At 36.9% G+C, this 23,347-nt stretch overlaps 1 protein-coding gene across 4 annotated transcripts; it reads right to left on the minus strand.

Moving 5' to 3' along the window:
- Positions 1-260: 260 nt before the first annotated feature.
- myb.S (MYB proto-oncogene, transcription factor S homeolog) lies at positions 261-22,665 on the minus strand. 4 transcript variants are annotated; one of them, XM_041563918.1, is made up of 16 exons: positions 22,454-22,665; positions 17,823-17,937; positions 14,253-14,324; positions 14,056-14,148; positions 13,116-13,336; positions 12,487-12,709; positions 11,870-11,938; positions 10,292-10,396; positions 8,635-8,874; positions 7,803-8,156; positions 7,031-7,176; positions 6,675-6,789; positions 6,449-6,574; positions 6,026-6,136; positions 5,344-5,454; positions 261-1,590 (listed from the first exon to the last, which is right to left on the minus strand). In XM_041563918.1, the coding sequence occupies exons 1-16, from the start codon at positions 22,468-22,470 to the stop codon at positions 1,480-1,482; spliced, it is 2,229 nt and encodes a 742-aa protein (XP_041419852.1). In that variant the 5' UTR covers positions 22,471-22,665; the 3' UTR covers positions 261-1,479. The 4 variants fall into 4 exon arrangements, with proteins under 4 accessions (XP_041419852.1, XP_041419851.1, XP_041419853.1 ...); XM_041563917.1 differs by having other exon boundaries at positions 22,448-22,665; XM_041563919.1 differs by lacking the exon at positions 7,803-8,156 and having other exon boundaries at positions 22,448-22,661.
- Positions 22,666-23,347: the final 682 nt, after the last annotated feature.

Raw genomic sequence — 23,347 nt, forward strand, 5'->3', positions numbered from 1 at the left:
ATGTTGTAGCAGAGGATTATCTTATGCCATTACTAAATCAGATTTAAAGAATATGAAATTTTACCACAAGCCGCTGCCAATTAGAGATAAGTAGGCAGGGAGCCATGCAATCACAAAACACTCAGCAGGAGGCTGGACACAGTAATGCCATGTTTTTGACATACAATAAACTAAAGGGGTTGTACCACATAAAAACAGAAATAATTACTATAAAGACCAAGTAATTAGAAATATGAAATGTTTTTGGAACAAAAACATTGTTTTATATAAAAACACACTTTATTTCTTATAGGGCAGTACAAAATAAGTGCAGGGATGCTACCTGTTTCAAGGCAGCAAAGTATATAAAAAACAGTGTTCTTGGGTTTGTATACGTTTTACACAAAAGGCAGTACTGTACAAGACTTCAGACACAGAGAAAATCTAAAGAAGTATAAAAAACAGACATTAACACAGTCTTCTCCCAAACTAATAAAGGTGCAAGGCGTCAATCTCCCACATAATTTTTTCTCTACTTAGAGAAGAAATGTAAAAGAAAAAAAAAAAAAGAATAAAATTAAATTAAAAAAAACAAAGAAAATGTATGAAATGCTAGTGCATATTAAGAAGACATCACCATAGTTGTCTTATTTGTACAAATCCCTTTTGTGCTTTGTCATTGCCAGCAAGTCTTCATGCTACAGTCATAGCAGCAGGGGAGGGTAGTGGGGAGGGGATGGGGTGTTTAACAATGTATGAAAAAAACTCAATGAACATTTGGCATTTTAATTAAAAAAATTAAATTACTGAATAAAAATAGAATTTGCTTTAATAAAAAAATCTGTATTGCCTGTCGACAAAATTTAAAGCAAGCAAAGTAAAAAAAAACAAAATATCCACACGCACGTCAAAGGGTAATGGTTTTGCAAGAATATCAAACGGTACTTCTGTTCTGACTACCCACAATTCTGATTCCGCTTTCTAAATAATTGTACCTGTGATAAATACTGTAGTAATGCTTGCTACTGCTACTCTTTTTGTACCAATGCAATTTGTAGGTTGACAAAGAAACACCCAGACAAGTGCCTGCTCTGAAAAAACGCCAAACATTTACAACTATAAAACAATACTGGTGCATATGAATTTGCTTGTTCTCCAAAATATTATTACATTTTATGGAAAAAAAAGAAAACTAAATTACAAAAAGCAACACCTAAAATATAGGCAAGATTGTCTTCTTTTTTCCCCTAACATCCATATTTTTATATAGTAACAGTCAGATCAAATCCAACTTGAAAAGGGTTGACGACTAGGGAAAAAAAGCTAAACCAACAAAAAAATGCACTTGGTGCTTCTCCCAACTGTTGTACCACAACAAATTTCTCCCAATCATGAACAAATTTCCCAAAAGTTTCATGTAGAGGAATTTGTAAAACAAAATTCCAAGTGTCCGTTAAGTGTTTATGGTTTGATAATGCTTGTTTGGATCCTGCTTCTTTCTCATATCACTAGTGTAGAAAAGTTTTTTATGTATTTACAGTATTGTTCTGCAAGAATCTTTTGATCTTCCATCCTGCTGCAAGACATGACATCCCAGGTTCCGCTGAGATGCTGTAAAAAAAGGAAAGAATATGTAATATTACCCAACAAAGATGAATGATTTCAGCAACAACAAAAGGGTAAAAGCAGATTTCAGCTGAATACCAAACTGAAGTTTAAGAAAAATGTAAAAAAAAAATTGTAATTTATTAATTTATTCACACCACTTTAAGGTTTCGAATTTGGCACAACTGATCAATCTGGGATTTCGTCATATTACAAACTGAATCCTTAAATCAGCACATCTTTAAAAAAGGGTGTTTATAATAAAATATGTCACACTTTTCCCTAAGCAATGACTTACAACTGGCAACTTGTTGAGCTGTCTGTTGAATTCCAATGACAATACACAAAGGACTATCTAGTTGGTTAAGATATTGCTATAGAATACCAAGACAATATGAATTATCTCAGGCTATTTATTCAAATTGTAGCCAAACAATAATGTTCTATTAACACACTCTTCTTTTAAGCACGTCACACATCCTGGTCTCATTCATCCTGCTTAGATGCCCTCTAGCAGAAAATAAAGAATAAACAAGAGTTGCTGCACTATCCAATCATTACCTCTTATGCAAAGAAAAGTAAATTGTACATCCCTTTAAATTCTGACATGCTAGTATAAAATGAGCAGTTAGTTCCAAGATTAACACAGTTTTGTTACTCCTTTTAGAAATGTGTATGCTTCTCATTTCTGCATTTTGTAAGTTGAAAACTCTATAGACCATTGTAATGTGTGAAGTTTCCTGGGTAATAAAGATGAAGTGAAATAATGTTGCCTATTCATTCATTTGCTGTGCCATTTTTAGTATTCTTATCAGTACTTTACTGTGGTTTTTGCCCTGCCTATTCATTAGCCTTTGTCCATACTGTGGATTGACAGTCTGTCTGTGTCAAAACCCCAAGCAAAAGCATGTTCACACTTCTAAAGTCTTGGGAAGCCAGGATCATGCCTGCACACCAAGCACAAAGTAAAAGCAAGTAAATAATAGAAAGCTAAAGTATCCATTGAATAGGAAAGAAACTACAGCACCTGGCACTTATTGTGACATCTTGTATGTATGTGTATATATACCTTTATTTACAGTATATAGTGCTGCTTCTGTATGTTGTTTTTGTATGTGTATACTGTTATGACTTGTGTTTTTAGTCCCCTACCCCGTAAAATGCAGTGAGAGATTATCTGGTTATATAAATAATACTATTACTCATTATTCAAATTGCCATGTAGTTGTATATTTTATTAAGGCTGGTGCCAGATCATCTGCACTAGTATTAAAAGTCTAATGGGGTAATATAATAAAAGGCACAACATTTGTATTAATTCTAGTGAATCATAGCAAGTTATCTGCAGGTAGCACTGTTCATACACACCAGCAAATAATATGGCTCCTCTCACACAAGTCACTAGTAGATGTTGTTTGCCTATTGGCTAGTATTAGTTTGTAGACCTATCAAAAACTTTTTGACTTTATTATTAAAAACCCTTTAAATATAAACGTAACATCCATGTATACTGACTTTTTAGGCACAGTCATTGTCCTGTAAACATTACAATCTAATGATATTATTTGGTTACAAAGCAGCTATGTCCAGTATCCTAGAGCAACCAAACAGCTTTAGGTTTTACTAGTCTTGTGCATTTCAGTTAGAATAAAGAAAGCAACCATCTGATTGTTGTTAGGTTTCAGCACTGGGTCAAAGTTTGCTTGTGTTGCTCCTAAATGACTGTCTATGGCTACTTTGGAGTGCCCATAGGAATTAAATGCCTCCCTGAGCTATATTTTCCTTTTGTATTTTTTTAATATAACTACATATATTAATAGAAATATATAAGTATTCACTACAGGAGTACAAAATGCAAAACAGAATTGCAATGCACCATGTTTTTAACAAAAATAAATTTCAGTGTAACTGCCAAAAGCATTCCCCCAAATATTGGAGGTTAAAAAAAAGTTATAAGTTGGGTGAGAAATTAAGTTTATACTTACATGTCCCCTAGCAAGCGCATTTTTTCCAGAGAAAACAACCCCAAACTTGACAGTCTACCCTCATAATTTAAGTCTTCCATCCCTCTAACCAGTATAGTTGTTCAACTGCTTCAGTTGATGCAAATCAAACAACTATAGGCACACCACAACCAAACCATTCTGTGCCTTGTACCTCATGCCCAAGTACTCACAACCAGCAAATGAATGTTAGTATGGATTAGCACAAACAGGAGCAAAGGCGTTTATGTATGATATTTAAAGAGATACTGTCATGGGGAAAAAAAATTCAAAATGAATCAGTTAATAGTGCTACTCCAGCAGAATTCTGCACTGAAATCCATTTCTCAAAAGAGCAAACAGATTTTTTTATATTCAATTTTGAAATCTGACATGGAGCTAGACATATTGTCGATTTCCCAGCTGCCCCAAGTCATGTGACTTGTGCTCTGATAAACTTCAATCACTCTTTACTGCTGTACTGCAAGTTTCTCTTTTCCCCCCAGCAGCCAAACAAAAGGACAATGGGAAGGAAATCAGATAGCAGCTCCCTAACACAAGATAACAGCTGCCTGGTAGATCTAAGAACAACACTCAATAGTAAAAACCCATGTCCCACTGAGACACATTCAGTTACATTGAGAAGGAAAAACAGCAGCCTGCCAGAAAGCATTTCTCTCCTAAAGTGCAGGCACAAGTCACATGACTAGGGGCAGCTGGGAAATTGACAAAATGTCTAGCCCCATGTCAGATTTCAAAATTGAATATAAAAAAATCGGTTTGCTCTTTTGAGAAATTGATTTCAGTGCAGAATTCTGCTGGAGTAGCACTATTTACTGATGCATTTTGAAAAAAACATGTTTTTCGATGACAGGATCCCTTTAAATTGCTGCCCCATTTTATATCCCTAGAGTTAGTGAATGAGGTGTTATATAAGCACATGCTGCATTGGAAAAAAAACCCTAAACACTGTAAAGCAAATCTGTATATCAATTGTATGTTGTAAAAGAGTCAAATAGCTGCAGGGGGTTCTGAATAAACCCTAAAAAATAAAAAAGCCTTTCAATAGAAAGTGACTGCTGTTGGCCTCTGAATTTGATTTTTGTTTGTTTCCAAAACTCACATAACCCCTGGCTTTTCAGAAAACAATAGCTTTAAAGGAGAAGGAAAGGTTAAAACTAAGTAAGCCATATCAGAAAGGTCCATCTAAATATACCAGTAAACCCCCAAAGTAGTGCTGCTCTGAGTCCCCTGTCAAAAGAAACACTGCATTTCTTTCCTTCTAGTGTGTACACATGGGCTTCTGTATCTGACTTCCTGCTTAAACCTCATTGCCCTGGGCAAGAGCATGCTCAGTTTGCTCCTCTTCCACACCCCCTCCCTTCTCTACTGCAATCTGAGCCCAGAGCAAGGAGAGACTCAGGCAGGAAGTGATGTCACACCATGTTAATACTGCAGCTCCTATCCTAAACAAACAGAGAGTTTCTAGAGCTTTTTACTCAGCTATGGTAAAACATGCTACAGAATAAATATAGCATTCTAGCTTGCACTATTGCAGCTAATCTATTGGCAATAAAATGCCTCAGTAGCTTTCCTTCTCCTTTAAAAGAAGAATGTTGTTCAGCTATACTGATTATTTGTGTCCCTTCTCTTTCACCTTTTTTATGTTTCTTTCATTTACAAATTAAAAACTAAGAGGCATAGTTGTAATCACACAATAATACACTGACACTATATGCTGTATATATTAATATAGCAATTAAATTGCAGCTATTACCTGCAGAGGGCTTGTGTAGGACTTAATACTTTGCACAGGAAAAGATTTGAATATATGATCTTCTTTTTCAGACACAGGCTTCATTAGTAGAGAACTGGTAAGAATGCTATTCTGGATGAAGAAGACATATGGAAATCCAGTTAATTCCCAAAGACATGCATCTGGAGCAGATTCAGAATGTGATAAGTTGCAAATATGAGTGGGGATAAATTGAAATACAAAGGAAGAGAAATGTGTAGGGGCATATAAATCATGTGGTGGGTTATGTACAGATTGTAAGATTCTCTGTGTAAGCAGCAGGGTTGTCTGTTGGTGGAAAGTACAGAGATGCCTAAATAAAAAACACAGTTCCTGTAGATACCATAAAGCACAGTAACGTCTAACCAGTTACAACAGCTTTTCCTGAGGCCATTAATTTGTGATTGCTTTATTTTTGTGTCTGCTTAAAGAAATTAATTTTTGACCACAAAACTCTAAAGAAGAACAATAACTGCTTAAACATGTACTATTATGATTTGTTATGCTTTTGACACTAGAAAATTAAGATTTGGAAAATAAAGATACCTATAAGAAGTGAAGTGTGTGTTAGAAATGTGATATATATACACACTGATTGATGGTTGCAGTGAAAAGACAAAAGAGAGTGCACACAGGTCTAAAATTCAATAACTTTTATACTCACTGAGGTATCATCCAAGGTAGACTGCTGTCTGAAAAGTTGGGCATTTAGGCTTTCCCCTTCCCAGTAACTTGAAAAATAAAGGTTGCCAACCTTGTGAGTGGGCGATTCCACCTAAAAAGAACAAAGCATATCATCTGTAAATGCTTCCATGGTTTCAAATAAAATTATTGAGAACTGTGCATTTCTAATCCTTCTTCAAGACATCAGTAAACACATTGTGCTTTATATAAAAAAAACTACAGTGTAACATTTTAAATCAATATCAGTTACTCATAGGTGTAGTTGTTCTGCCTCATTTTCTAGCAGAAGCTGCAAATAGATACTATTGGTTCACTGCAGCTTCCTCCTGTGTGAAAATTACTATGAAAAATATAAGTGCAGGCATTTAAATGAATGTGCATTTGCAGACATGTCTTTGCTCACCTCCTGTTTGATTCGTTTTAGTAGAGGTTCCTCTGTATTACAATGATCATGTACGATGCCAGATTCATCAGTTTCCTGCTTTATAACCTCCTGTATATCTTCAGCAAGATGTAAGGGTGTGTGATGCTAAAATAAGACAGTAAGAACACATGGTTAGGTGTTAGGTCTTTTAGGGTTTATATGTGCCATGCTGCACCAGTGTTTTAAAGTGCTACATTTAACTCACCAATAGTTTTAGAGGACCATGCTTAAATTCCTGAGCGGCTAATGCATTTTTGAATGGGGTAGGAGTCCTTGGAGTACTGTTTAGAATAGACCTTTTTATTGCTGGAGTTCTAAGGCTGTAAATTAGAAAGGACAACATTTCTACCCAAAATGTAAAAATCATCATTGATTTTTATATAAAAGTACAGCACTATATAGAAGTAAATTGTTAATTTGTTTAATTTCACTTTAGTTAACCACAAACAGAGTATAGAAAAATAGTGATGGGCTGGCACAATGCATAGGCACTGAATATTTTTCTATATATGTACCCCCATAAACAGAGTATATTTCAAATTTCTGCTAAAAATAACTTACAGGTGGTTTTCCTTCTGGAGTCGCAGTGCGTGGTCTCGGAGGAGAGATGTGGTAATGGTATTTTTTTGAGATGCACAAATTGGAGTGGATGTAAGAGATTGATGCTCCATTTCTAAATTCTCGTGTTGTGTTGAGGTGTTCAAGAACTGAAAAAGACAAGGCGGGGTAAATTGGTGATTGTTACTCATTACATTAAGTAAATAGATATTTGTACACAATCACATAACACAACATGCTGATTGGAAAATGGATTAAAGGGCTTAAGCATACATGAGGACGTCAACCATGAGTGATTGAACCATTATCTTCTAGATCATTGCTGTCCAAGATTTTTCATGTTTTGGTCTGATTTTTCACTAGTTTAACAGTTTGGGAGTCAGATAATTATAAAAATGACAATGCCATACAATAAGTCTGTGGAGACCGTGGCCTTGCTGGGGGCCGTACAAGTTGCTTGGATGACCACAGTCTGCCCTCCAGCCTACAGATGGACAGCTATGTTCTAGATGAGAAAAGATTACTTCAGAAATGGGGCAACCTCTGCCCAGATCTATGCAATCTGCAATCTATGCAGTCCCCAGAATTAGAAGAAGCAAAATAAAGAGTGATGAAATGTGCTTGTTAACCAAGTTTAGTGCTCAAACCTTGAAAGACCTAAAAGTGATTGAATCCCCAAGTAAAAATCAACAGCAGAAAGAGGAATTAGTAATTTGTTCCAAATATTTGGTTTATTGTTAATTGTATGGTGACTGAACATTAGTGACAAATCTACCTGGGAGGGAGAGAAGGGCAGACTTTTGATAGGGGAGTATTTAGTTGTAGAACTGCTGATGTCAGCCAGGTTGAAGAGACCTCGCTCTTCACTGACTAAGTAGCTCAGACGCCCTCTCTTTTTGTGCAAGATGATCTTCGGTGACAGAGTACCTTCTGCAGAATTTAGGGAGCTAGGAGCGCCCTGACACATCATTCTTTCGCTTAAATCTGTGTCAGGGACTAGCATTGGGCTGCAGAGGCTGCCTGATCCATCCTCAGATTCTGAGGTTTGGCCTGAGGGAGTGCTGTTAGGTGAGGAATCGTCTTGTTCATTGATTTCATAATGTTTGTGTTCAACCCATGAAGAAGGACCCTGAAAGTAACGTGTGAGGCACAAATTTTAACAAAGTCATAGCACCCCACTGCCTACAATCACATATCTATTAGTGTGGAACTAAGCTATAGCTTATACCATGTATGTATATGTAGCAGTATGTAACACTAAAACTCAAGCATGTATCAAAAGTGTTAAACATACAAGTGTACAGATTGTTTTAAATAAACAAAAACTATTTTATGCATATTAAAAAAACTTGAACTGCAAAAGTCATTTGCCAAACACATACCAATGCACAGGCATACGACATATGCCAATTTAGATGTCACTGGGTTTATTGCCCTGTTTACGTACAGTATCTTACCGATCAAATAATGATTTTTGATGAATCTTAGACATATCTTTTCAATTTTCCTTATTTCTTACATATATAAACAAGAATTTGTGTGTCAACAGGAACCGTATACATGGGCAACAAGACCCACTAGCACAAACACCTTAACTTATAACTTACAGAATCTATAAGCTGTGTTTCTGAGTATTCAGCCAGGTTCTTCATCTGAATTAACAGGTTTACACCAAAGTACCGGGCTGGTGATGCACTCTCCTCAGGCAGACAGCTGTGGTCCACTTGTGGTGAGGGGGTGGAATGGTGTGGGTCTCCTAGGCACGAATCGGGTGTGCTTTGCCCATGTAGTCTCGGGTTGCCACCAATAGTTGTACTGTGACACGTGGTATAGCTTGCTGTGTGATTCTAGGTTTTAAGGAAGAAGGGAAAAATCAAGATCAGAGAAAAAAAGAAGAACTAAGCAATGAAATTGCTCAAGGTGTCTCACAGAGCTAGAAGCAAGATAAAAGAAGTTGCATCATCCTAAGGACTTACACTTCTGAAACAGTTGTCAAGATGTTTCCTTTCATCAATGTATTACTGCACTTGGGTCATCTTGCAATTACTATTTCACATTGAATGTCTTTGTAAGAAACAACGTCATGTAGTGTGTACACGTGTAAATGACTAATGGTCAAAAATAATACTCCCAAATATATTAATATTTTGCATGAATTTGTAGTTTGCTGATAAGTAGGGTAAATTTTTCCAATTATTTTCACTAAACAGACTATAAACAATGAGGGCATGGCTTTTTGTGTATACACAACACAACAATCCTTCTTAGCAGTGGAAACTAAGTTTGATCTAGCTGATGCATTCCCCATAATATTTTTCAGAAAAGGGCTTATGAATAAGTAATGCAATCTTTTAAAGGTGAATGCTATAGTGGAAGAAAGCAACATGGCCACCTCCAGGTATGTGAGTTATTGTGAATATTATGAGAAGGAATGTCCTTTACAGACAACATGGCACAGTATATCTTATAAGTTACACAGCAGATAGCCTATGCTCATTTCCTCCTACTTTTATTATACCTGCAAGTGGGACAAGGAATTATTAAATTATTAACAAATAATTCCAATTCATAAATTTCTAGCAGGCTCACTATCTCTAATGCTTTGGCATGATAATCAAAAATGAACAAACAAAACAAAAAAGAAAGAGCATGCAGACAATATGGAATAATTTCTTCTCATCTAGTACCACAATGAGAACTGGACTGGTTTAATGGTTAGCTGGCTTGCAAAAACTTTACTTAAGAAGATGCATGCAGGAAAAAGCAAAAACTCACGTCACATCAACTTTCTGACAGAAGTAGAAGAGCAGGAAAGGAAAAAGTGATTTATCTTTAGTCAATCATAACAAAAACTCCCTAGCCACATGGTCTATTAATGGTGCGTAAAAGTATACACAGCAGGAGCACCGCAAAGATTCAGGTAGTTTGTGCTTCCTATCTGTTACACACTATTTCATTCATCAATATAAAGGATACGACAACCATTTCAATGAAAAATACATAATGTATAAGAGCAGTTGCTGCACAGTGACTAATAGCTCTGTGGGCAGCAACAAAGTGATCAGAATAGCTCCCAATTTACTTGATTGTCAATGATCTGGAATTGTGGATAAACTTGCATTTCAGCAGATTGCTGTACAGCAATGTTGACTGCTATTTTTTTAAAACATTTACTCCTATATTCTCTGATACATTATTTGCTATCCTTCTATATTAGTGTTGCTCTTGAAAACAAATAATATTGGAATTCAGTGGCTAACTTACCAGTAGTTCTTGCTTCTGGTTTATTTCATTCTCTGTTGACATAAGAAGCAGCTCTAATTCCTTAATTCGTTTCTCTTTCTCTGGATCTTCATCATTATAGTGTCTCTGAAATAAACATTAAAAAAAGATGAAAATGACATTTGAATGATATTAAAATATACATATTACCTATTATACTATCTGAAAAGAGAGTGTGTGTGTGTCACGAAAAGCACAACTTACTGGCAAAACCCAATATAACCAACTTGAGTCTTTTGGAAGTCAAATCCCCACATACCCCATTAGAACTAACATAATGTAGGTAGAGTACCTGTTCCAAACTGTATCTAGACTGCTGAACACTCCCCCCATGGAGTGTTTAGTACCAAATGTTATTAAATAACTAATAGCAAAGTATAATGAATAAAGGACACAAATAAAGGACAATATATAAGCTAGAGATATATCTGTGATCTGGTAGAAAGATCTTAGTTTTTTTAAATACAAGTGAATGTATTTTACGAAGACTTATAGGAAGAATGAAAGGCAGGTGAGCATCTAGGCAGGAACCAGGACACTTATTCCCTCATGAACAAGATGGAATCTTCTGCCAGTAAAATAGCAGATCAGGAAAATATTTTAATAAAGCTACTAATACAGAACAATGTAAGTAAAAAATATAACAAAATATGAGAAACCAGAGATACCCTGGTTAATCACTTGTTGAGTCAGAACTTCCCCTTTTTCCTTTGCTTTCTCCCTACATAATAAATATGTTTTCACTAAAACCTCAAATTAACACTTCTGAGGCAGTATAAAATAACAGCCCAAGTTTCTCTTCCAGAAGTAAAATTTTGCATTAAAAGTCACACATACATACTCTTAGGGGGTTATTTACTAAGCTCCGAATACCCTGAAAATCCAAAAAATTTGTGATTTTTTTTTTATAAAATCGGACTTAAAAAAAATCACAAATTTTTCGGAATTTATTAAACCCCGAGGGCTAAAAAGCCAGAATATAAAAACACGGCATCTCAAACCTGTCGAGGTTGCATAAAAGTCAATGGGAAGAGTCTCATTGATTTTTGGTTGTGTCGGGGGTTTCAGGCAATTTCACAATGTTTTCGGAGCTTTCGGGTGACAACTCCGAAAAAATCGGAGGTTTCTGGGAAAATTCATGAAAAAATCATGAAAATCTGAGTTTTTCTGAAAAACCTAATTTTCTGGAAAATGTAATAATAAATAAGCGTTAAAAACCTGAGCGGGTTAGATCGGAGTTTGTGGCAGCCGATATTGAGATAAATTCGGACCGTGATAAATAACCACCTTAATCTGTTAAATATTTAAAACCCTTATGCTGGAAAGTATCCTGAATTTTAAAAGGATTATATACATTTTGCATGTTCACTCAGTATACATTGCACTACTAAATAGTAGTAAATATTAGAGATAATGGAGAATTCTGGAGAATGAATCATGAAAGACAAGATATTATATAAATATTGCTTGCTATTATATAAATAGTGCATTGTACTACTGAATGATATAATTTCTTAAATAGTATATAAGTATATAAATTAAAATAAAGAATAAAGGTACCTGTACAGGTGCAGTTGCCAGCTGTGGGACATTCACAATATTCACACGCAGTGCTACAGGGTATGAAGCCTTTAGTATATAAAGATAAAGGACAGTTTAGTATTGACCCCTATAAATAGTAGCACCATTGTAAGATTGATTTATTTCCTGATTTGCTTAAGATTTTTTTTAACATATTTATTTAAAAATAATTTGCCTTTCTTTTGTGCTTTTTTTTATTTGCATCAGTCTGCCTCATACTTAAGTATAACACAGTTATGGTCCCAAAGGCAGAAAACATTGTCACCTGAAGCAAACAAAGGTAAAAATCGGAATAAAGCTCATTTATCCTATGACTGAAAGTTTTGCATCATGTTTTGCATTATTTTTCCAAGATATTCAAACTAGGTGGGCTCTGATTACATAATAATCAGTGTGGAATTATTTGCATTCTCTGGCTTTATTTGTTATATTAAACAGAATATGACTGAATGCACTAAAGTCAAAGTGTATGCCTCTCGTTTATTAAGTGCCAGTAAGTGAATTAATTTGGCCATGTGTGACACAGATATATGTAACTATAAAGCTGCTTGCATTCTGGTGCCTACATTTCTGATTAAAACTATAAAGATACTTACATTCTGATGCTCAGCTATGTGGTAGTAAGGAAAGCTGCTTGTGGAAGCTTGAGAGTGCTCAGCAGAAGCACGAGTGTGGGTGAAGGTCATCAAATGATTGCTCTTTGGGAAGTTTGTGACTATGGTGTGTTGGTTGGTTTTGGATGAGTTCTGAAGGTAACCTTCCTGTTCAACCTTACGACGCATGGTAGAATTCCAGTGGTTTTTGATTGCATTATCAGTTCTGCACAGCATAATGACATTGAATTAACAAATACATACTTTTACAAACAAAGCTTTATTTATCCAAATACAGTATAAAATAAAGTAAATAAGGAAAAATAAAGTATTTTACACCAGGAATGCTTAATATGTAGCCTTCTCAACCAGCATACTCAGCCAGTCGATGTTTCTCAGCGATACTGGAAGTATGAGTTACACAACAGCTAAAGCAAAATGGGTCTGACATACTGATTCAGGTAAACGCATGCAAAAATAACCATATATGTGTTTGGCCTATAAAGAGTAAGGAAAAAAGTAACTCAAATGAACCAGACCGCACTAAAAAAAGAATATATCAAGTAAACTGTGTGCTTCAAAAGCTAGTTATAGAAGTTGAACCAAAATCCACTTTGGAAATGTTAGGTTACCTTCCAGGAAGAAGCTTTGCAATTTCTGCCCATCTATTCCCCAGACGTTTGTGAGCTTCATATATGGTTCTATCCTCTTCCTCAGTCCAAGAAGATTTCTTTACTTCTGGGTTCAGGTGATTATGCCACCTCTCTCTGCATTGTTTGCCTATACGACCCTTTAAGTGCTTGGCAATCACTGACCACCTTTTGGGGCCGTATTTATGTACAAGTTCAATCACCTTCAGAAAAAAATATGCAGTAATCAGTTACATCATTCATATAACACTGAACCCATTTTTGTCTTACAAGTTATCATATATTTGGACTGTATTCCTTTAAAGGGTTGTTTACCTTTGAGTTAACTTTTAGTATGGTGTAGAGAGTGAAATTCTGAGACAATTTGCAATTGGTTTTCCTTTATTATTATTTAAGATTTTTGAGTTATTTAGCTTTGTATTCAGCAGCTCTTCAATTTGCATTATAAACAATCTGGTAACTAGGGTCTAAATGACCGTAGCAAACATGCATTGATTTGAATAAGAGACTGGAATATAAAATAGGAAAGGACCTTATTAGAAAGATGAGCAATAAAAAGTAGCAGTAATAATAAGCGTGTAGCCTTACAGAGAATTTGATTTTACATGGGGTCAGTGACGCCCATCTGAAAGCTGGAAAGAGTCAGAAGAAAAAGATTTTACATGGGGTCAGTGACGCCCATCTGAAAGCTGGAAAGAGTCAGAAGAAAAAGGAAAATAATTATAAAACTATAAAAAATAAATAATGAAAACCAATGGAAGAGTTGCTTAGAATTGCCCATTCTCCAGAAGATATTAAGTATATTTATTCCAAGTAAGTGAAAAGTAGAAGTAAACATTGGGAAAGGGAAGGGGAGAAAACACAATTTCACATGTAGTATTTTTCCAAGTAAAAGCATAAAAGAGAACACTAAAGATCTTACCCGCTGGTCCTCTTCTTTTGTCCAAGGACCTTTGATAAGTTCAGGGTTTAAAACTTTCTGCCATCTATGCTGACACTGGACATCAGTTCGGTTCTGGAGATTGAAAATACAGATTTAATCCCACGATTGTGGATTAATTAACCATATTAATGCCTATTTATGGACACAACAAATGGGTCCTTCACTACAAAACTTACAGGCAAGAAGCTGGCTATTACTTTCCATTCTTCAGTTCCATTTTGTTCCACTAACTTCTTGAGTTTCTCATCCTAAGAAAAAAAAAACATTGCAATATTGTTTTTTTATGTAACAAATGATTGGTTGAATGTATTGTAAAATGTTTTAGCAGGCACTGTGAGCGAGGCACCATATTAGATGTACCTTGATAAACTAATAGACATAAAGTAAATTCATACAGCTTATGTTCCCCTTAATACATTTGACATTTAACCCCTCAAAAGGCTTGAACAAAGAAACAAAATCCATACAAAGTAATGTGTTTTTGGCTGTAGTTAAGCAGAAGGAAGACATTCAAACCTCGATAAATTCTCCCAGTGAAGCTAGGCAAATGCCGAATGTGGTGTTTATGAATTTCTATTTCTAAGTTGTTCATTAGTGACATGTTTTGTTTCAAAACATTCAGTGTGGCTTGCTGTTCAGGTAGGCACAAGCCTAATTAACAGATTTAGCAATTGGCTATTTCATGAGCAACCAATCATAATGTGGGACATTCACTAAGAATCGTAGTTGCCCTGGCGTTCCTCTCCGCCGTGCTTCGCTGCACTTCGCTGCACTTCGCCAGGCGTATTTTCGCCAGCGCTCCGCAAATTCACTAAAATCCGAAGTTGCGCTCAGGGGTAGCATAAGGTTTCGAAGTTGCGCTAGCGTTAATTCGCCAAGCAAAGTGAAGTTACGCTAGATGGTTAATTTGCATACGGCGCCAAATTCAAGTTACAATGGAGGTATATGTAGCAGAACTAGACAAGCCTGGGAAACCTTCAAAACAGCAAATAAATGTTTTATTTTGCCCTACACATGTGGCCACTGTATAGTTAAGTTGCCATGAGTTAGGAAATGTAGGGGGGAAGGAGGGGAGCCCCAAAAAAAATTTCGATCTTTTTCAGCCTATCACCCATAATAAAGAAAAAACGCCAGCGTTTTTTGGGACTTAGAAAATTTTTTTAACTTTTTTTGAAGCAATCCCTATCTACTCTATTGCGCTTCGCCTGGTCTGAGGTGGCAAAGAAAGTCTAGCGTAAAAGGTAGCGTTCAGAACAATGCTCGCGTTAATGAATTTGCGTAGTTACGTCCATTGCGCAAATTCGCCAGGCGTAAGGGTGCGAAGTAACACTAGCGAAGTTACGCCAGCGTCCGTTAGTGAATCTGCGAAGTAACGAATTCACGCTAGCGTTAGGCACTTCTGCGCTTAGTGAATTTGCCCCAATGTGTCTGACTAATATAGGTGTTCCCTCGCACTACTTTAAGTGCCACCTACGATCAGCTCTTTTTCTAAAAACAAGCAGTGTCCATAGTTGCTTTTTTTTATATCTGAAAGCTTTCTTGTACTACACAGCCAGGCTTGGACTGGCAATCTGTGGGTTCTGGCAAATGACAGAGGGGCTGCTTTAAGATGCCATAGAAAGTCAGTATTTAGTGGGCTGGTGGGGGCTGGTGGGGGCTGTTTGGGCCTCAGTGTGGGCTGATTGGGCCTTTGTGTCCTTGAAATGTCAGGGCCTATTTTGATTCTCAGTTCAGACCTGCATACAGCTGTTATAAAGGTCTTTCTTATTACAGTTTTATTACACCTGTGCATAAGTCCTGATTCCAACTAGAAACCAAAAAACTACTAGCTGATGCTGTATGAATGCACTTTCAAAATAAGTACACATCATAACTGCCTCTTTGTTGACATTATACACATAGAGCTTGTTTTGACCAGAAACAATTGTTGTAAACCATTGTAAAACCGATGGCAAAGTCATTAGAAGTTAACCCCTAGGTAGAATTCTGATTCATATGGTTCATCCCCATACCATGGTACACTGTCAGCAGAGAAGTCAATATATAAGCTGACATGAAAAAAATTGGCCATGCCCTTTTCCTCTCTAAGCAACTGATCGAACACAAACATGGCACTTGGAGAAGCTGAAGATATTCTCAGGGGAGCTGTTTTCTAATGAAATGATTGTGTTAATATTAGGGATCCCCCGAATCCACTATTTGGGATTCGGCCGAATCCCTGAATCCTTTGTGAAAGATTCGGCCGAATCCTAATTTGCATATGCCAATTAGAGGTGGCAAAGTAAAAAGTGTAAAAAGAATGTTTTACTTCCTTGTTTTGAGACAAAAAGTCATGTGATTTTCCATCCCATACCTAATTTACATATGCAAATTAGGATTCGGATTAGGTTCAGACACACACAAGGATTGCCCAGATCCGAATCTTGCTGAAAAAGGTCGAATCCTGAACCAAATCCTGGATTTGGAGCATCCCTAGTTAATATTGCCCTTTGGTACTCAGCCAAATTAAAATAAATAAAACTGGCCAGGGTTAAACATATTACATATGAGAAATTTATTAGTATAATTGCAGTACTGCATCCTGAAGGAGGAATCCCTCTCTTATGTATGCTTAATCATGACACCCGAATTGCACATATCAGGTGCGTAGAAAAACAAATGATTAGAATAAACACTGACTAACGTGCTATAATAGGCACTGTGTATTAGATAGGTAAGGACAGATCTGTCTTAATTTTATGCATAATATTCACATCTGAATGGTGCCTTGGAAGATTGAATCCGTATAGGTCATGTTAATCCAATATTAGATAGCTAAGAGTTAGTCCCAATAGACAAGAAATCATATGATGTTTAGGCACTGGTATAATTTATCACATCAAAAGTTGTTGAATAAATGGGGCTGAATGGGCCCAGCGGATCCTGTGATGTCTAAGAGAATGTCAGTAGTGGTGATGTAATAGGACCAGATATGATAACTAGGTTGGAGTTCAAACTACAAAGTCAATATGTGATGACCAATATTCAATCCAAATATACGTGTGTGAGCAAATGTCAAGTCCAGTGACATAATTAGCGATACAACGATCGCAGCACAGCAAAAGTTAGTTCAACACACCTGTATGGATAATATGAGTACTAGGCCACAAGGACTCCCGATGTTATCCAGACTCCAACTGGGGTCGGGGAAAAGAGGTAAGATTTTATACCGACCATGCGTCCAGACGCGTCACTACCGATGCATATTTGGTGTATAGGATCCGCATTAATTAAATACCAGCGCCCTGTGTACTTCCTTGCGTTGTGAGTCCTTGTCTATTGGGACTACCTCTTAGCTATCTAATATTGGATTAACATGACCTATGAGGATTCAATCTTCCAAGGACCATTCAGATGTGAATATTATGCATAAAATGAAGACAGATCTGTCCTTAGCTATCTAATACACAGTGCCTATTGTAGCACGTTAGTCAGTGTTTATTCTAATCATTTGCTTTTCTAAGCACCTGATACGTGCAATTTGGGTGGCGTGGTTAAGCATACATAAGAGAGGGATCCCTCCTTCAGGATGCAGTACTGCTTGGTTATAATATGTTTTTAATCTTTACTTCATGGCATGGTTGTGAATAAATATTGCCTTTTTAGTATTTGAGTTGGATTACTTGCATTATGACTTTTTTCAAGAGTTGATTTGCTTGGGGGTTAAGTCTCAATTTTGGTAGTTTCTAATGCATTAGTATAATTACCTCCTCACGAGTCCAGCGGGTCTTTCCTAGATGCCGTTTTCCTTTGGATAACAGGCCATCATAATCATGTTCATACATTTCAATTTCATCGTCTTCCTCTTCTGAGCTGTACTGGCTATAAACAAAGGTAGGCAAGAAGTAAGGATGGGAACACATAAAAACAGCCCATGAAGCTTGCCACATACAAAGTGCATTACAAAAAGTATAATAATTGCTAATTTTCCCTAGCAAAATAATAAATCCTGCACAACAAGATTTATATAGTATGCTGTTGCCGTGATATTATGAACAGGTTCTACTGTTTTTGGTATCCACAGACAAGAATGAGGACCTGCCAGCCTGCTCATTGCTGTGCATGTTCAGACCTGCTCCTACTCTCAGGTGAGTGGCAAATTGCACATTTGGCAACCTTTCCACCAATAAAATTAATATAACCTTGAATATTTGAGGATAGCAAAAAAAAGATATTTAAGATCAAGTGTCATTTAGCAAACAAGGCCTAAACTTCTTTATCTAACATTATCAAATACACAACCATGTGTACCTGTCTGGAACTAGCCCAGCCTTTTGTTCTGCTAATAAAAGCTTTTTGTTGAGGGTCTGGTGCTATAGTTATACTTGGAGGCACATTTATCAAGGGTTGAATTTCAACTTCATGTGAGTTTTTTAAACTCCCTTATTCGAATTTCGATTGGGGTAAATTTATTAAAAAAATCTAATTGTTTAATTGAATGCTGCATACAAAAGGTTAAGTATTTTTAAACTATGTATTTTATGTTTGTTTATTTTGTATTGTTATGGAAAACCAAATAAAAACAATTTTGAAAAAAAAACAAAATCTAATTGTTAAAACTTGGACAAATATTACAGATCCGAAAATTCCAATCAAATTTGATTAAAATTTTACAAAACTCGAATCGAATGTCAGGAAGGCTCCAAATTGATCCCTGGACCTCTCCCATTGACTTATACATGAATTCGGCAGGTCGAAAATCTAGTTTGATTTTTTTTTAAAAAACTCGAATCGAGTTTGGATAATTCCCTAGTCGAATTTGACAGTTTTTACCGTAAAAAAAATTGAAAATTTGAATTAGGCTTCAACCCTTTATAAATCTGCCCCTTAGTGTAACTTAACAACTTGTAAACCTGAATAATATTAACATGTAATATTTGAGAGCACATTGATGTAAAGGGGCACTTTGTCTAGTTTTGAATTTACTCATTGAAAGCTCACATTTTAAGTGTTGTATGAATTTGCCTAACTTCTATAAATGTACATTACTTTTTGTCAATTATGACTGTGCAAAGACCTGATTAGAAGATCTTACAGCTGTTGAACAATTATTCCCATCTCCCCCACACAGCCTGATGACTGGCTGAAGGTGGTATGACCTGTACCTAAACAAAAGCAGAAGGGCTTACATTTTGACAATCAATACTCATGTGAATAATGGCAAACAGGTTTTCACACTGGTTAGTAAATAAACACTATTGCCAACCCACCTACAGGCCACCAAACATAAACAAAGAGAATTTTACAACACTAGTGAAACAGAGAATTGAAAACTTGGCAGATGCACAGGCAATGTGATGTTCAACCTGTGGCTCTCCAGCACAACAGTAAAACTCCCAGCAGATGCTGAAAAGTGACAGAATGAAGAATGAGAGATGCTGTGGCTCACCAAGACTGAAATCATCCACCCCTCTTTTTTTATTTATTTAAACTACAATGTTTCAGACCAATTCGAAAAAAGCACATTTCTTGTATTAAAATTACTATGTCAGTCTAATTTATGACTAAGGGATTTCCCCCATTGGTAGCACAGAAGTGAAAGCAAAATATTAGTGTTAGCACAAAACTAGAACAGGTAAGTAAGTAGAAATCTAATCAAGATTATGAAGTGCTAGAACAATGAATGTATATTAAAATATACAATTTGCAAAATCTTTGTGTCTTCTATATTGCTTTTCAACTCTGGTAGTGCAAACTGTTCCAATTATTAAGATGAGACAGTTGTTACTAACAGGAAGCACTGTCTATTCAGACACTTGTCTAGAGAAATACAGATTGCACTACAGCAGTATGGAAAGAGCTGATGTTAACTGAAACTGCCCAATGTAAGAAAAAGATCATCATTCGTGATAGAGCTATGATACTTCATAGCCAAAGATACAACCCGAAGATAGCTGGAAGTTGTTATACAGTTTCCTTTGTATGCTGGTCCTCCAATAAAGCTTTCACTGCACTTCCACACAGCAAAAAACATGTAGGTTTAGGAATTTAGCTAATTTTTATCAGGATGTGGTTCAAAACAATATGAAGAAGAGGGTACTAAAATTCTGCTTTGAAGGAACCAAGTTATGCAATGGTTCAAAAGGTAAAGTGGAAGAAAGAATGTATTGTGTGCAAGTGTGATTAGTGTGTTTGTGTTTCTGCCATAGAAGCCACACCAAACTTAGTGTATACAGCCTATGGGATAGCACAATATAATATTTAATCCATTTGATGCTGGAAGGTGTGTAAATCACACATCAATTAGTAAAATAGTAAAGCAATTGCATTGTTTTACATGGTCTCTTGAAGTCTAATTTGTCAGTGAAACTTTGTCACTTAGTAACACAAGCATGTGAAATACATTTTATTGCATTCCCCTCCAGCATGCTTCGCTAGTGTTCACTGGACTGGAGCACTTAATGTACTTTAAATAATTCTACTTTCTAGAGTAACAAAACAAATCCATACTTTGCTATGAAAGAGATTTAATACATACAAAGTGACTCAAAACTGAAATGGTAAGTTAACTTAGAAGTGAGTAATTGATTGGATGGAAAGTACAGCCTGTACTGGGCTATGATCTGTGTAGCCAATATGAAACAGATTAACCTCTTGCCTGCCAGGTCAACTCTGCCGTACAAATATTGTTCCCACCACCACTTTGAATACCACGGAAAAATGATCCATACTACAAAAAAATTACTTTTAGAATTTCAATATATCAGCAACACCTTTCTGAGAAAATCCAAGCAGTGATTCTCAACCTAAGGATCTGCAAAGTTTCTATACTGCATGTCAAATTTCTCAATAGCAGCAACTGAAGAAAAAGGAATATGCATGGATAATTGAACCCTGAAGCTCCCTAACACCCAGTAAACTGTCCTCACTTCACCCACCAACTGCAAACATGAAATGGGTTGCGGATAAACTCCCTAAAGCAAAAGACCACTCTAAACTTTCTAATGTCAGACTAGAATTGCCTCCAGCAAGCATGAAGATTAAGATTATCATATCTGAATACTGTCACCATGCAATAGATAACAAAATATATGAAACTTTATCCATCATTTTAAAGACTATCAATAATACGAAGTTAGCTCTAAAAACCAAGATGAAGTGTCAAAGACTAATGGACATACCATAATGCTGGGATATGGTTTCCTTCAGCTACCCAGAGCAAGTGTGCCACCGCTATAACAACAGCAATCAATCTGCTTTGTATTTTAGGTTTACAGGAGGTGACTGAAGCTTTGATATTTGGATTTCACATGCTGTTTATTGAGGTATCTACAGATGACATGTGCATGCTCACTCTCCCTTTCCCTGCCATGTTCTTTCACTAATAAAGTACAGTCTGTTGATCAATTATTGTGAGACTGACACCCCTAAAGAAACCAGTATCTGGCTGAAAGTTGTTTAAAACTGTAAGGGAGGTTATGGGATGATACTTTATTTTAAGAATAAGGAAAGTCCTCCTCACCCTTCAGATGTCCCAAGTGAAAGGAAAACCAGTTTGATGAGCTATGCAAAGTCCACGTGTGTGAAAGCAGCAAGGAACTGATCTCATGGATACAGTTCCATACATGGAATAAACTGCACATCAGACTAAGGACATGCACCAGCAAGTTGGGCACTAGCAGGACAGCTATCATTGGGGGATACAGCGATACAAAAATACCTAGCATTCATGCAAAAAAGCAAGCAATCTTCAGCAACTGAAATGTCCTACTTTAAATGAGTGCCAGACAGACAAGTACTCAATGCACTCAGATGCATTAATATGCCACCTGCTGCCTCCAAAAAGGTCTGAACTACAACTCCCAGAATCTTCTGACAGCAGGCTGAGAGAAGCCACTGTGATAATCATTAACCCCTGCTGCACAATTCTGCCCTTGACCGATACTGTCTAACTCCATATTCCTGCAAAATATAGGATGTCCAACCTGCTACCCTTTCAGCTGTTGCTAACATCCATTCCCAAGGGTTATGGGGGTCTGTAGCAGGTTGGAGCTCACTGTTGAGCAGGATGCACTATGCACTGAAGTTGGCACCTGACACCTGCCATGCAGCACTCAGCTCCTGCAATACACAGCTTACTGTTCAGCAATAGGAAGTGTATTTTCCCAGCACCGAGACACTTGTCAGGCAATGGCCAAGCATGTCAGGCAATGGCCAAGCTTTACAGTAACATGTCAGCATGGCACTCTGATATTGGGCAAAAGATCCTAAACTCCGGGGCAGTCCTTGGCTCGTAGTTTCCCAAGTCTTGTGCAAACACAGAAAATGAAGTTCTAAATCCATAATGAATGAAGCGTGGGATAGGTCCGGCAGCAGCTGGTGCTTGAGTTACCTGTACCTTGGTCTCCTGTCCATCCTCAGCTCAAGGTCAGGGGACGAGGAGGAGGGTGCTTTGGTTGCTACTTGCTAAAAGATCCAGCGCCACCAGAATGAAACTTGCTCAAGAGCTGCAGAAAAAGGAGGAGAGGCTCTAGGGGAGGGACCGGAGGAGGGAACAGGTTGAAGAGATGAAAGACTAATTAACTGTAAACAGAGATTCCCTCGAACAAAAAAAAAAAATAAAGAAAAAGGCTACACCCCCTCCCGCCAAATCTGGCGCCCCTGGAGCTGCGCAGGCGCTCTTTGCCCTCCCTATATATAATTGTGGTAGTGCCGGGCAAGGGTAGCGCGCAGGTGTAGGCAGAGAGAGAGAGAGGCGCCTTTTCTACTGCAATCCCCGCTCTGACACAAGGGAAACACTAGTTGTTTTTAACCATTGCTCTGCCGGAGCTGTCACACTCAGCCACCCTCCCTTACTGCTGGAGATTCAGCCTCCAGCTAATACAAAGTATTATAGCCCAGTTCCGTGAATAATTTAGAACTAACTCCCTCTCGTAGCTGCGGTACATATGAACCTTAAAGTGACAAAAAGTCATAACTCGAGCCGTCCCGGCAGGTCGATTTCCTACAGAAACGCACCGATACACTGGCTATTTGAAAAATACACCCCTGCCTTGGTTAATTCTGAGGTGGTTTGTAACATCATTTAGAATTTTCTGTAGGGGGTGTAAGATCTAGAATGGATTAGAGTTATGGAGAAAATGTAAGCCGGCGAAAAATAGTACAAGCGATTACAATGTATAATAGGAACAAAAGTAACAAAATTATTTTAAAATACATTTTGTTGCCTTTTATGTCAAAAACAAAATTTTTGTCTGGTTTAACTCTTTAACTACTATTGCTGTAAACAGTA

This window comes from Xenopus laevis, chromosome 5S, assembly GCF_017654675.1.
Source record: "Xenopus laevis strain J_2021 chromosome 5S, Xenopus_laevis_v10.1, whole genome shotgun sequence".
In the NCBI taxonomy this organism is placed as follows: Eukaryota; Metazoa; Chordata; class Amphibia; order Anura; family Pipidae; genus Xenopus; species Xenopus laevis.

Bases quoted from the DNA above. Each gene is read 5' to 3' on its own strand.
- myb.S (XM_041563917.1), bottom strand. From the start codon at position 22,470: ATGGACAGGAGACCAAGGTACAG. The intron at 14,149-14,252 runs GTAAGTTTTGTA...TTCAATCTCCAG, and splicing joins TAATAGCCAGCTTCTTGCCT to AACCGAACTGATGTCCAGTG. The intron at 11,939-12,486 runs GTAAGTATCTTT...TATATACTAAAG, and splicing joins ACATAGCTGAGCATCAGAAT to GCTTCATACCCTGTAGCACT.